At 43.1% G+C, this 13,181-nt stretch overlaps 1 protein-coding gene across 5 annotated transcripts in view; it reads right to left on the minus strand.

The window, feature by feature from the left end:
• Positions 1-13,181, minus strand: part of PTPRG (protein tyrosine phosphatase receptor type G) — a 747,615-nt gene that overhangs the window by 135,612 nt on the left and 598,822 nt on the right. For all 5 annotated transcript variants that reach the window (XM_017854227.1, XM_017854230.1, XM_017854229.1 and 2 more), the window contains one exon: positions 2,493-2,650. In XM_017854227.1, the coding sequence (XP_017709716.1) occupies positions 2,493-2,650 (158 nt within the window). The remainder of the gene's footprint in view (positions 1-2,492; positions 2,651-13,181) is intronic.

The raw sequence follows: 13,181 nt of genomic DNA on the forward strand, positions 1-13,181 counted from the left end.
TCTTTTCTGTTTCCCTGAAACACAATACCTACAGAGAAGTTATATATTGGAAGGCAAACACAGATCTTACATTATTTCTTCTCTTTGAGCGTATGGGTGGCAGAGAGTGGAATAGTGAGCAGATATTTAAAAAGCACTTTCTCAGAGCCCCAGTTACAAAAACGATCAAAATGCTTCTAAAAGACAAATACTTGGCAAAACATCCAAGCCCCAAACTCTGTCTTTTGTTTCAAATCTGGAGCTGTAATGAAACCCAGCATATGTTAATGGTCTTATTTCTCTCCAGCTAATCAGCGACTCTCTGCCTCTCCTTACATGGAATTCTACATGAAAAGTAGCCAAATCAGTATTTCTTAACTTCATTATCTCAAACCTTTCTCTCTCTCTTTTTTTTTTTCTGAGACAGAGTCTCACTCTGTCATCCACACTGGCGCGCAGTGGTGCGATCACAGTTCACTGCAGCCTTGACCTCCTAGACTCAAGTGATCCTCCCACCTCAGCCTCCCAAGCAGCTGGGATCACCAGACATGTGCCACCATGCCTGGATAATTTTTAATTTTTTTTTTTGTAGAGATGGGGGTCTTGCCACGTTGCCCAGGCTGGTCTTGAACTGCTGGGCTCAAGGGTTCTTCCTGCTTCACCCTCCCAAAGTGCTGAGATTATAGGCACGAGCCACTGAGCCCAGCTGCAAATCTTTCAATCTTTCAAGACAAAAGTATTTATTAATTGACAAAAAAGGAGCTTGAAAAAAAAGTCCCTTCCGTCAATCCTGCATATATAAATATTTGGGCTGTAACTTTATTATTATTTTTTTAATGAAACAATGTTGGCATCACCATTAGGAAGAAAACTCATTTCTTATTTCATTATCTCCTTAAGGCTGGCAGATCCTGTTCTGAAATCAAATCACCAGTCCTTTCTTTATTGTCAGGGTCAGATTAAAAGGAAAAAATATCTGAAAGTAAAATGATTGCCAAAACAGCAGTGAGGCCAAATAAATTTGTTCAGCCTGGCCTTACACGACCTAACTTGGTTAGGGGAGTAGTGTCTCTATTGCCCTTACCTTCTTCCAGGGAACCTGCCCCATTTACCCACTGAGAGGTAACACTGGATGTTTCAGGATGCTATCTGGCACCTCTGGTGGCTCATTCAAAGATGGACATGTGACCCAAGGCCAGCCAAGTAGTTGGTTGGTCAACGTCTATTCAGATCCACCTAATGGAATACTTGACCTAAGCCCCAGAAGGTCAACTGGTACTAGAACAATCAGACTGGTGGAGGTGGTCATTTCTATGAAAGACATCCTAAGTACCTTTCAATTTTGGAAAGTCCTGGTTAATGGCTCAAATCCACTTTCTTACAAATCCTATCCATTTTTCCGGGCTCTGTTTTCGGGAATAATACAGAAGAAATTTGACACTTGTGTTAATTCAATCCATGCTGAATTTTGCACAACTAACATGTCCCTTCTAAGAATCATCCTCAACCATACATTCAGACCTCATGAGGTGATTTAAAGACCTCTCATTCCCCGGATGGTTCCCCTACCTCTGACATTGCCTCAATCCTATCTCCAATTCATCAGTTCCTACCCACATTTACTGCTCAGCCTAAATCATGCCTTCCCATGAAATGTGCCCAGGCCACACTCAGAAGGAAGCAATACAGTATAGTGGTCAGAAACATGGGTTTTGGAATCAGGCAAACTCAGGCTTAGTTTTTGGTTTCATCATTCATTAACCATGAATCTTTGGGCATGTTACCCAATCTCTCCATGCCACGATGTTCTATGTGAATACCCATCTCTCTATATTTGTGTTGCCACTGATTAAGTTGACATGTGTAAAGTGCTGAGTAAAGCGCATAGCACACAGAAAGAACTCACTCAATGGTATGTTTTATTTCATTTCTCCATGTCCACAAATCTCTTTCTTTTCTGAACTGTGGGTAGGCTTAGTGGTCAGAGCATGATCTTTGGAATCAGACACCACGGCATGGTTACCAGTTGTGTGATTGTGGGCAAGTAACCTTCTGTGTGGCTCGATCTCCTCTATAAAATGGGGTGTGCACAGCACACTCCTCATTAAGACTGTAGAATGGGGGTATCAATAGCATCTACCTCACAAGTGTGTTGTTCATGAAGATGAAATTGGTCAACATTTATAAAGAGCTTAGAAGAGTTTCTGGCACAAAAGGTCATCATCAGCGAGGATAGCTATTATTACCTCCTCAAGATTGAATACTTAAACAATACTCAGATTTCCTGCCTGCAATTCTCTTTAGTGAGTTAATTTCATTTGCGGCTAAGAAACCACGTTCCATAGCTTACAGTTCTTGGGTTCAGAAACATGTTTGTGGGAAAGACTGCAGGAATCAATGACGTGCACAAGATCAAGAACAAATTCCTTACTGGTATACTCTAGCCATGCTGGATTGTTAAGTCAATACAAAGCAAGTAAACACAGAAGCCCCACTTGAGGCAGAATATCTACCTGATGGTAAGAGATGGGGACGGGTCTCCGGAAGACTATCCACTCCACTATTTCGCTACACGGTGGTGTGGTCAAGGAACCTGTGTACCGATAATAGCTGCCCAGGGATGCAGGCAGGAGGTCCCGGAGGACGAAAGGATCCAGAAAGGTCTCCTTCTCTGTTAGGGGAAAAAGGGAAAAGAAAAGCACAATGGTAAGTCATGCCATTCCACGCCGCAGACAGTCAACACCCTCGGCATGCTGGTGCCACATCACAAGCCTTATGTTTGTTTATATCCTGAGAAGCACTAGCATTTGGTGGTGGGAGGGCCTCAGTAAACAAAGCAGCATTTCCCAGGGTGTTCTGAGGACACCAGCACCACAGTATATTTCAGTAAAAAACAGGTTCCATGATGAACATGTTTGGGCCACATTAAAGTCCCTCCCCCTTCCCCAGGAAATAGACAAAACACTCTAGCATACTAAAATCTCTGAGAAGTGTTACAGAAAAGAAATGGGCTTGACTTTGTTTAACCCACCCCTTCCCAATCTTGTTTCATCATAGAACTGTTCTCCAATTATCTATGAACAGATAGATAATCAGTGCAACAAACTTTGGGACACATAGAGAGACTCATTATGAAAAGAAAACTGTAAGCCACCAGTAACGTGCAGTTCCAAAGCTGGCTACATTTCATTACGGTTTCACCCAAGTCCTTTCCAAATCAAAGTGAAGTCCAACCAAGGCACAACGAGAAACTTAAAAAGAATGGCCCCAGGAGCCAGCATTCTTTTTACAAACATGGAGGTGTCTTCCCTTAAACAGAAGAAATGACATTTCAGTTCAGACCCAATAATGAAAATATGATTAATCTATGAGGAAAGCAAGGCATGTAATGGGTTAGTGTCTGCTCAAGGTCACACAGCTCCTAAGAAGCAAAGCCAGGATGTGAATCCAGATGTCTTGACACCAGAGACGCCAAACAACTCTGACTCAGCGAAAGAAGGCACTGAGGTTAGCAATGTGAAAATGCAAGGGTAGGGGCAAACAAGGTGAAGAAAAACATTGTAAGCAATAGAAACAGCATGAGCAAAGGCTCCGGGACAGGAAGGAACAGTGTCGCAGAGAAGATGAGGAAAATGTCTTGTAATTCTCCCAAGCACACCCAGGAAACTATGTAGCTTCTTTCATGAGTCAGAGAAGGTTCTAGTCTCTACATACATCTCCAGACATGTAGTCTTGAATTTACATCTGGGATTCTTTCCTCTTCCCTGTTAGAGATGCAATAAGACTACTGGAGTTCTGCTCATGAGGTCCCTTAGCTCCTTCATGGCTTCCACCATGGGCCCTGGGAACAGGGTTCCAGGTGACGTCATAGACACACCTGTACCTACAGGAATATTATTCCCAAGCCTCATACCTCCCCTCCTTCCTTCCTCTTCTCAATTTTATGCAGAACAACTAGTGCAGGCATTTGGGCAACCGTGCATCCCCAGACGCGAGAAGTCTGTGTAACTAGGGCATAATGCAAAAACCCAACAGAAATCAGCTATATTATAATTAAAATTGCAACTGCCTTTTGGAAAAGATTAGTTGACAAAGACTTAACATTGATTTAGCTTCACCTATATGCCAGGCACTATTCTGAGTATTTACATGTTGCAAACACTTAAACAGCACTTACTATATGCAACAGGCCCAGTTCTAACAGCTTTATAAGGATACATTTATTTAATGCTTAAAATAACTCCAAGAAGTTAGTCCTATTATCATCCCCAGTTTGCAGAGCTGGGATGCAGAAACAGGTAGCTGGGTTTAGAATCCAGGATTTTATTATTCACATCACTATGCTCTCTTAGTTCACAACTCTATGAAGTATGTGCTTTCTAATACTCGTTTTACAGGTGTGGAAATCAAGGCACAGAGAAGTTAAATAACCAAGCCCAAGCACTAGTGCACAGCGAAGTAACAGCAGTTATTCGTGAGGTTCAGAAACCTTGGCTGATTCTCAGAGAGGTGTTCAATTCGTGTTTTTCTAAAAGAAAAATTTAGTATTAACCAATAAATGCAAAACTCTTCAAATCATAGGGCTCTATAATCAAAATTACAAAAACAATTTCTGTTGTACAAAAGGCTAGAAATTAACGGAATTGCCCCTCTGCCCACTGGCAAGTCTGGGCTTTAATTTAAACCTGGTTACCAGCAGCCTAATGACAGGGGAAATCTCTGCAAGCATGCTTGGCGGGGACTGGTTTGGCCAGGAGAAGAAAATATTTTGGCCTTTGCTTGCTGCCTCTGAGCTTCCTGGGCTGTGTAAATAGTCAACACAAAGCCCCAAGTGATAGAGGGGTGGGTAGGGCTTGGCACCACCAACTGCAAAACTGCCACCTTCATGTCTCCCTCATGTTGTAGGTGAACCTGGGGTCACACCGCAGCACACCAACCTGCCTTAGGATCAAGGGATCCAGGCCGAATAGCTAGAGAATCAGAAGAGTTTTCCCCTCGGGGCCCAATCCAACATTAGGGTTGCAGTTAAGCATGCGGAATGCTGACAGGAAGTGACAAGACAACCCCGGCAAACCCCTGGCAGCCAGGTCCCCATCTAAACACACTCTAGGGAGAGGCCACGGCTTTAAAGAGCATCAAAAGATAAAGCAAAAGCACCTGCCACAGCAACAGGAGGAGATTAGATTTCAAAGGGGGAACACTGGACAGGGCCGAGCTCTTACGTAAGTTCTCTAATGGGCTTATGGATTGAGCAGGCATGATGGAAAGTGCGTGTGACCCCTGCTGCAAACTCAGAAAGGCCTCTCTGTTCTTGACCAACACCAGGGCTTCAGAGGCAAGTTCTGACTTTTGTTGATCAGCACGTGCAGTCAGATCGGTGGCGAGGTGGGTAGACCCAGTACAAGGGACAGGGGAGGAGGGCCTGGCTTCACTGCTTATTCATTCCACCACGATTGCTGCCATTGAATCTTAGGGCTGTGTGATCTGGAAGGGACTTGGACAGTTCAGCGGCTTAGTTCAGTGGCTTTGGAGGCCAAAGAATGGTCTCTTCAAACAAAATCTTGCCCAAGAGCCCAGCAACTCAAATAGTTAAGTCAGCCCTGGTGGCTGAAGCTGAGTAGGGGACCTAGGGACACTTTGAAAACCATCGATGTAGTCCAATTCTTTGACTTTAGGGCTGGGTAAGTAGAAGACCAGGGTGATGTAACAGACACAAGGTCAAAAACATGAAGAATACAGAGACTCCCATGGGACTCTTGATTCAGGGAATCTGAAACAGTATGCCTGGAGAGCAGGACACATCATTCAGTGCTGACAACTGAGATCTAACCACTGCCTGCATCAGCACCCCCAGCACTGGTGCATTTCTTCAAGGGTGGCTGAGGAGAGCAGATTTTCAGCCTGCCCAGGTTCAAATCCCAACTCCGCTGTCAGCTGTGTGAGCTTAGGCAAGTTATGAAACCTTCCTAGGCTATAGTAGTGAAGATTATAAATAAGTCAATACAAGAAAGGGGTTCAGAGAGCTCAGAACACAGTAAACATCGCATACGTGATACATATTATTCTTACTCTAATTGTTATTACTTTTACTACTATTATTCCTCTAAGCTACCAATGTTTTGTCATTTACTTTCTTTAATGCTTTGTGCATATCTTTTTTTTTTTTTTTTTTTTAAACTGGATTACTGCTCGTGCCCTTAAAGGCATACAACGTTAGATATATTGTCCATCAGCATGAGCAGTCTAGCGTGGGCTTTGAATTAACTGACATTTGATGGCTGTGTGACCTTAGGCGAAGGCCTTAACCTCTCTGAGCTATTTCCATCATCTGAAAAATGGGAATAATGAGAATATTTACTCTCAGGGTTGTTGTGACAATTAAGCAAGTTAACAGACAAAAGGGGCTTCGCATAGTTCCTGGCCCACTGTAAGCCCAGATTTAACAAGGCAAGCATGTGGCTGAGCATAAGCCCAGCAGAGGTACAGGCTGGCTCATTTTGGGTTTTAAGCTAGGAATGAGCAACAGTTTTCAGTAAAGTACTAAAGGTAAATATTTTAGGTTTCGCAGGCCAAGAGGTGAATTTGAAGATGTTATGTAGGTACTTAAATAATAAGCAAACTTTCACAACCTTATTAACTGTATTTGAAATGCCATTAATAACTGAGAACAATTTTCAAAATATATGTCTACCTAATGAGAATAATACGATTCCTTTTTAGGGTAATAACATTTCACTTAAGTAGGGATTGAATGTAAAAACCATTCTTAGCTCAGGGGCCATACAAAACAGAGAGTAGAATGGATTTGGCCTTCGGTCGTATTCTGCCTCCCCCTATTTTAACACAAGCGTTGGGGGTGGGAAAAGATTCCCAAATATTAGAAAGTCATCTTGATACCCATAGCCTGACTTGTGAGGTGGGGGGAATTATGCTATATGTTCAGGTGCTCCCATTACTAAATGACAATGCATTACAGAATTAACACGAACAATACATTACAGAATTCGCTCTTTTCTCCCCGTCTCAGTTCAAGTTGAACATCAGTTTGCAGCGATCTTTCTGAAAATTTCATTGCCTGCTCAGTCCCACAGATAGTGCTCTACTGATAAATGGGGTGCTCGCAATGCTTAATTACAAATTAGAATCAATTTTAGAAATGGTAGCTCTATATTTCTAGTACTGTCCACTGATGCCAGCTTAAGCCATGGGGGCTCAACTGGCCAGACTCAAGACTGGTGGTTCCTGAGTATAGCCACTGGGAAGAAGAAATAAAGCACTTTTCAGCTGAAAACGTAAACTCTTCTATTTATAAAATCTCTTTTTTTCTTTGTATAAATCAGAGACAGATTCTCACTCTGTTGACTAGGCTGTGGTGGTACTGCAGCCTTGAACTCCTGAGCTCAAGCAGTCCTCCCCTCTCAGCTTCCTGAGTAGCTAGGACTACAGGCTTGTACCACCATACCTGCCTAATAAAAAAAAAAAAAAAACTAGTAGACATGAGGTTCTTGGGCTGTGTTGCCCAAGCTGGTCTCAAACTTCTGGCCTCAAGCAATCCTCCTGCCCCAGCCTCCCAAAGTGCTGAAATTACAGCTGTGAGCCCATACGCCTGGCTAATAAAATCTTAATACATGTAGATATCATAAAATGGGGAGAAGTGCTAGAGCTAGGTCCCCTGGATATGAATCCTAACCAGTCTACTTAAAGGTTTGACTTTAGAAGAGTTATTTAACCTTTGTGTAACTGTTTCCTCATCTGTAAAATGGGATAATAACACTGACATTATAAGGAGGTTCTCAGTATGAATCAAATGAGTTAACATCAGGTGAGGGCTTAGGGGAGCGCTCGACACAGTAAGCATGCATAAGTGCCTGTTAAATAAGTCTTGCTATAAAAGGGCAGTGTGACTCTATGCCCATCCTGATCAGTGCATTCTGCCTTCAACTTTTATCATAATTAGTCATTTGAATTCAAAACATTCCTGTCCCAGCCACTTACTAGTTGAGAAAAATATTTGAAAAACTATTTATACCACCATTCATTCCATTATACCCTAATAAGCAGGTACTGTGCATTACTAGATAAAAGAATTGAAAAGAAATGAATCTTGTAGTCCACTTTCAAGGATCCCGGGTGCTATATGCAGACAATATTATATTTTAATAATTAATTGTTCATCAAAGAAAAAGATGAGGAACAGGGATGCTAAATTCAAAGTTATTCAAATTGCAAAAATGAATAATGTATGACTTTTATATTAAATACACACTGTATTAAGTAGTCTACATTTCACCCAACCCTTTCTTTCACTTTTAAGTACTCTGAATGACAATATGAATAATCAGTTAGGGGAGGTTTATTTGGAAAAGAAATAGCTTATTTGAATGCAAAAGGTTTATAGCTGAAGATGATTAAATTTTCTTATCAATTAGGAAATTCTGTATGAGGGCTTTAAAGTCATGGTCAACCATTAAGCCCAGTGAGGCCCAGTTATCCTTGCAGTTTCCTTTCAACGTTAAATTATATCTGGCTGATTCTGTTCAATTTCTTATTTCTGATAGCAGTGCCAGGAGGCAATTTTTAATTAAAGAAAATCTGAAAGATTCAAACATGTATAATTGGATTAAAAATGTGATCATTAAAACATTAGATGATAATCAGCTGATTGATTGCATTTCTTGGTGTGTTAATAGCCTAATAGTTTCAATGCTTTGGTTATACAGGAAAAAAAGAAAGCTCTTTATAAAATATGATGAACAATCAATGTATAGAAGAGACCTGTGCAGTCATCGGGAACTGTGGAAGTGCACTGAATACCCACTCACACACACCCCAATAAACAATGTATTACACTGGAAGACTGGAAGGTATCTGGACAGGATGTGGTAGTTTCTAGGGGAAGAAAACCTGAAGCATTCCCTAAACAAAGGACCAATTAATTTTAGGAAAGTATATGAAAGCCCAAGCTTCTGTTTTTAGCCCAATGATTATTTGGTTTCTTCAGGGTTTCCCACAACATTTTTTTTTTTTTTTTTTTTTAGAGGAAAAGCAATTAACTTTTCCTTAAATGCCTAAGATCACTGGGGCAGTGCTAGCCTCTGCTTGGTGTTATGTAAGCAGGGAAGGAAGGAGTGGATAGTGGAAAGAACTGGGCATTAAGTCATTAGAAATGAAAGATGATTTATGACAGTGCCACTCAAACTTCAATGCGCATGCAAATCATCTGGGAAGCTTGTTAAAATGCAGATTCTGATCCAGTAGATCTGGGGTGAGAGCTGAGATTCTATATTTTTAATAAAACAGATGCTGCTGGTCTCAGGACCACACCTGACTAGCCACTTTCTACAAGGACTGTATCAAAGGGTTCCTACATCCTGTGCAGCCTTGTTCACTTCTACTTTCTGATTTTTAGGTATAGCCACACTGGCCTCCTTGCTGTCCCATGAGCGCACTGCCTCGGGGCCTTTGCATGGGCTTTTCACTCTGTCCAGAACATTTCTTCATTACTCCATTCATGGCTGGTTTTGGACCAAATATTCTGCAGCTGTTAGTAACTTGGTCATATTTGAATCACCATTTCTAAATGAGGTCTACCCTGACCACTGTTTTGCAGATAGCAATTTCAAGGGCAGGATCATTGAGAAGGAAACATTTGATTGAAAGCCTGAAGGCAGTGAGGAAGTGAGCGACGTGGCTACATGGGGAGAACACTCCGGGAAGGGAGAAAAGTCAGTGCAGAGGGACTCTGCCTGGTTTATAGAGAAATGGTTGGAGTGAAGTAAGCAGGAGGGAAAACAGAAGGAAAAGATCAACAGTCCAAAACTTTCCAGGTTTGAGGGGGAAAAAAAATCAGCTGTTGGGTAAGTGCAATTGATAATTACACTCAGAACTGTGAAGAGGTGACACAACTGAGTAAAACACTAGACATGGAATCAGCAGCTCTGGGTTAAGTCTAGACTGGCCATGAATGTAGTGTGTAACATGGGAGGAGTCTTAGGTGTGACAGGAGGGCCTGCCAAACACAGGGGTGAGAAATGGCAAGTTGGGAGGAAATAAAGAGGCTGAGGGTGAGAATCCAGAAGGCAGCAGGGAGGTGAGAAGGTATTAGATTAGAACAAAGACGGCCGGGCGCAGTGGCTCATGCCTGCATTCCCAGTACTTTGCAGGAGGCCAAGGTAGGTGGGTCACCTGAGGTCAGGAGTTTGAGACCACCCTGGCCAACATGGCAAACTCCATCTAAAGATACAAAAATTAGCCAGGTATGGTGGCGTGCTCCTGTAGTCCCAGCTAGTCGGGAGGCTGGGGCAGGAAAATCGCTTGAACCGGGTAGGCGGAGGTTGCGGTGAGCCAAGATCGCACCATTGCACTCCAGCTTGGGTGACAGAGTGTGACTCTGCCTCCAAAAAAAAAAAAAAAAAAAAAGATGATAGCAGAGGCCTCCCTAGGGGGAGCCCAGAGGGAGTTAATTTTATGATCCAAATACAAGCAAAAATACTTGCTCTCTATAGCGGGGATTATGGGGCTGTCCTGTTAGCAAAGTAGGGCCATCTGCAAGGCTTCACAGTAAATGATTTTAAGGAATAGGCACAAGACTGAAGTTATGATTGGGTGATGGGGAAATCGAGGTCTCAAAGACACTAGTTTTTCATCTTATACATGAGAGGAAAACAAGGTTTACAAGGAAAGAGGCTGGACCACAGCCGCACCGTGTGTGACATGGGAAGGGTATCTGGATCTCCCCACGCCCATCTTTCTACCACCCTCATTCTGGATCCCTGGGCTCTGGGGTCCTCATCTGCAGGATCCAGTGAGGAAATCTCACTGAAGACTAGGCAACTCTTTTAGCTTTTCATTTTACTTTTTGCGGAGACGGAGTCTTGCTCTGTCCCCCAGGCTGGAGCGCAGTGGCATGACCTCAGCTCACTGCCACCTCCACATTCTGAGTTCAAGTGATTGTGTGTCTCAGCCTCCTGAGTAGCTGGGACTACAGGCGAGCCACCACGCCTGGCTAATTTTTTTGTATTTTTAGCAGAGACAGGGTTTCACCATGTTGCCCAGGCTGGTCTCAAACTTCTGAGTCAGCTCAGGCAATCTGTCTGCCTCGGTCTCCCAAAGTGCTAGGATTACAGGCGTGGGTCCCCACACCCAGCCTCTTTTACGTTTTTAAATGTAAAACTAATCCTGACACTGCCCAGCTTAAACTTTTCCAGTGGCTTCTTGCTTCATTTAGAATAAAATCCAAACTCCTCATGGTGGCCATGGGGCCCTACATGACCTGTCTACCTCTGCAGCCTGTATTTTCCTCTCTCTCCCTTGCTGACCACCTACCTGCCTCCTCACCTTGCTGTTCCCTCTGCCTGGAATGCTTCCCCTCCCACCACCCTCCATAGAGATGATTCCTTTTCATCCTTCATGTCTGGGCTCAAATGCCACTGCCTGAGCCCCTCATCTCAGTATGTTTCCTCTGTTATTTATTTATTTATTTTATTTATTTTTGAGACAGAGTCTCGTTCTGTCACCCAGGCTGGAGTGCAGTGGCACGATCTCGGCTCACTGCAACCTCTGCCTCCCGAGTTGAAGCGATTCTCCCGCCTCAGCCTCCCGAGTAGCTGGGACTACAGGTGTGCGCCACCACGCCTGGCTAATTTTTTTGTGCTTTTAGTAGAGACTGGGTTTCACCATGTTAGTCAGGCTGGTCTTGAACTCCTTACCGCAGGCAATCTGCCCGCCTCAGCCTCCCAAAGTGTTAGGATTACAGGTATGAGCCACCACGCCCAGCCTGCTATTAACCTTCTGCATCACACCTTCATTTCCTTTCCAGCATTCCTTTGTTTACTGTCTCCTGCAACAGCTTGATTATTCCACAAGAGCAAAGACCTTGCCTGTACATATATCCAACAGCTAAAACACTTCCCCAGAACACAGTAGGTGCCTAATAATTATGTGAAAAGAGAATGAAGAAACAAATAAGCAAGCACAGTAGCAGTTGATATATTTTAAAAAACCAATAAGTCCTAGATACTGTCTTCCTCATCTCTAAGTCATCTTCAATCGTAAGATGCATCATTATTCCAATACCACTAGTAAAGGTTACATGTTGCTAATTAAACAATGATTTGATATGAACTCAAAGATCCATCCCAATTTTAGAGTTGTTAAAATATGAAGACATGAGAGTCGCAGAATTGATTAACTAAGATACTGACATTATTCAGTAGGACTCACAACAAAGGGCTCCGTCAACTTTCTGAGTCTAGTAGAAGCCAGGTCCAGAGCTTGTTGTTTTATGTGACCACAGTAAAGGTGCGCATAGGGCCAGGTAGCAGCAGCATTGACTCTCATCTGTTTACACTAACTGGGTTCTCTAGCCTCAGTTTACCCTTCACTGGCCTGCAACCCAAGACTCCATTCCACACTGTGGAATTTGCCTCAGTTTGCCTCCTTTTCCCAGTTCACACTTATGGTTCAGAAACTGGGTGCCAGGCCCTGGTGTAGCCTTTCTCTAAGTGAAGCTTCATAACCCTGTGAAGTAGGAATCAACATCCTAGTGAGGGCTGAGAACTTACCCAAGGTCACAGGTTGTTAAGACCTGGGTCTCAGTCTGTGTAATTGGCTAACATAGTCTCTTTGACAGGTTGTAGGCTCTGTTACAGCAAGACCATGCCTCCTGGCCTTATCCCCAGCAGCCAATGCAGCACTTTATAAAGTAGGTCCTTTATACATGGCGAAAAGAAATTGACCAAACTAAGTCACGACGTATCTCCAAGTCAAAAGTGGGCAAACTATGGTACATGGGCCAAATCTGGCCTAGTGTCTACTTTTGTAAATGAAGTTCTGTTGGTACATAGCCATGCTCATTTGTTTATGCATTGTCTATGGCTGCTTTCAGGCTACCACTGCAGAGCTGAGTCGTTACAACATAGAATATATGGCTGACGAAGCTTAAAATACTTGCTATCAGTCCCCTTACAGAGAAATTTTGCCAACCCCTGCACTCCTAATATGAGGGCAGGGTATTTTTTTTAAAAAGCAACAGGCAATACATGTGAGCATGAACAGGGTCAACTCCATGCAGTGGTGGAGGTGTGGAATTTACTTTTGCCTATAAAACACTCTGTATCAGCAGGCAGAGGATTAAATGCATGCCTCATGGCCTTCCCTACAGGCACAGTCCAGAGAAAATCCCAGGGGCCTATACTATGGCA

Source organism: Rhinopithecus bieti, unplaced genomic scaffold (genome assembly GCF_001698545.2).
Source record: "Rhinopithecus bieti isolate Rb0 unplaced genomic scaffold, ASM169854v2 scaffold_36004, whole genome shotgun sequence".
NCBI classification, from domain to species: Eukaryota; Metazoa; Chordata; class Mammalia; order Primates; family Cercopithecidae; genus Rhinopithecus; species Rhinopithecus bieti.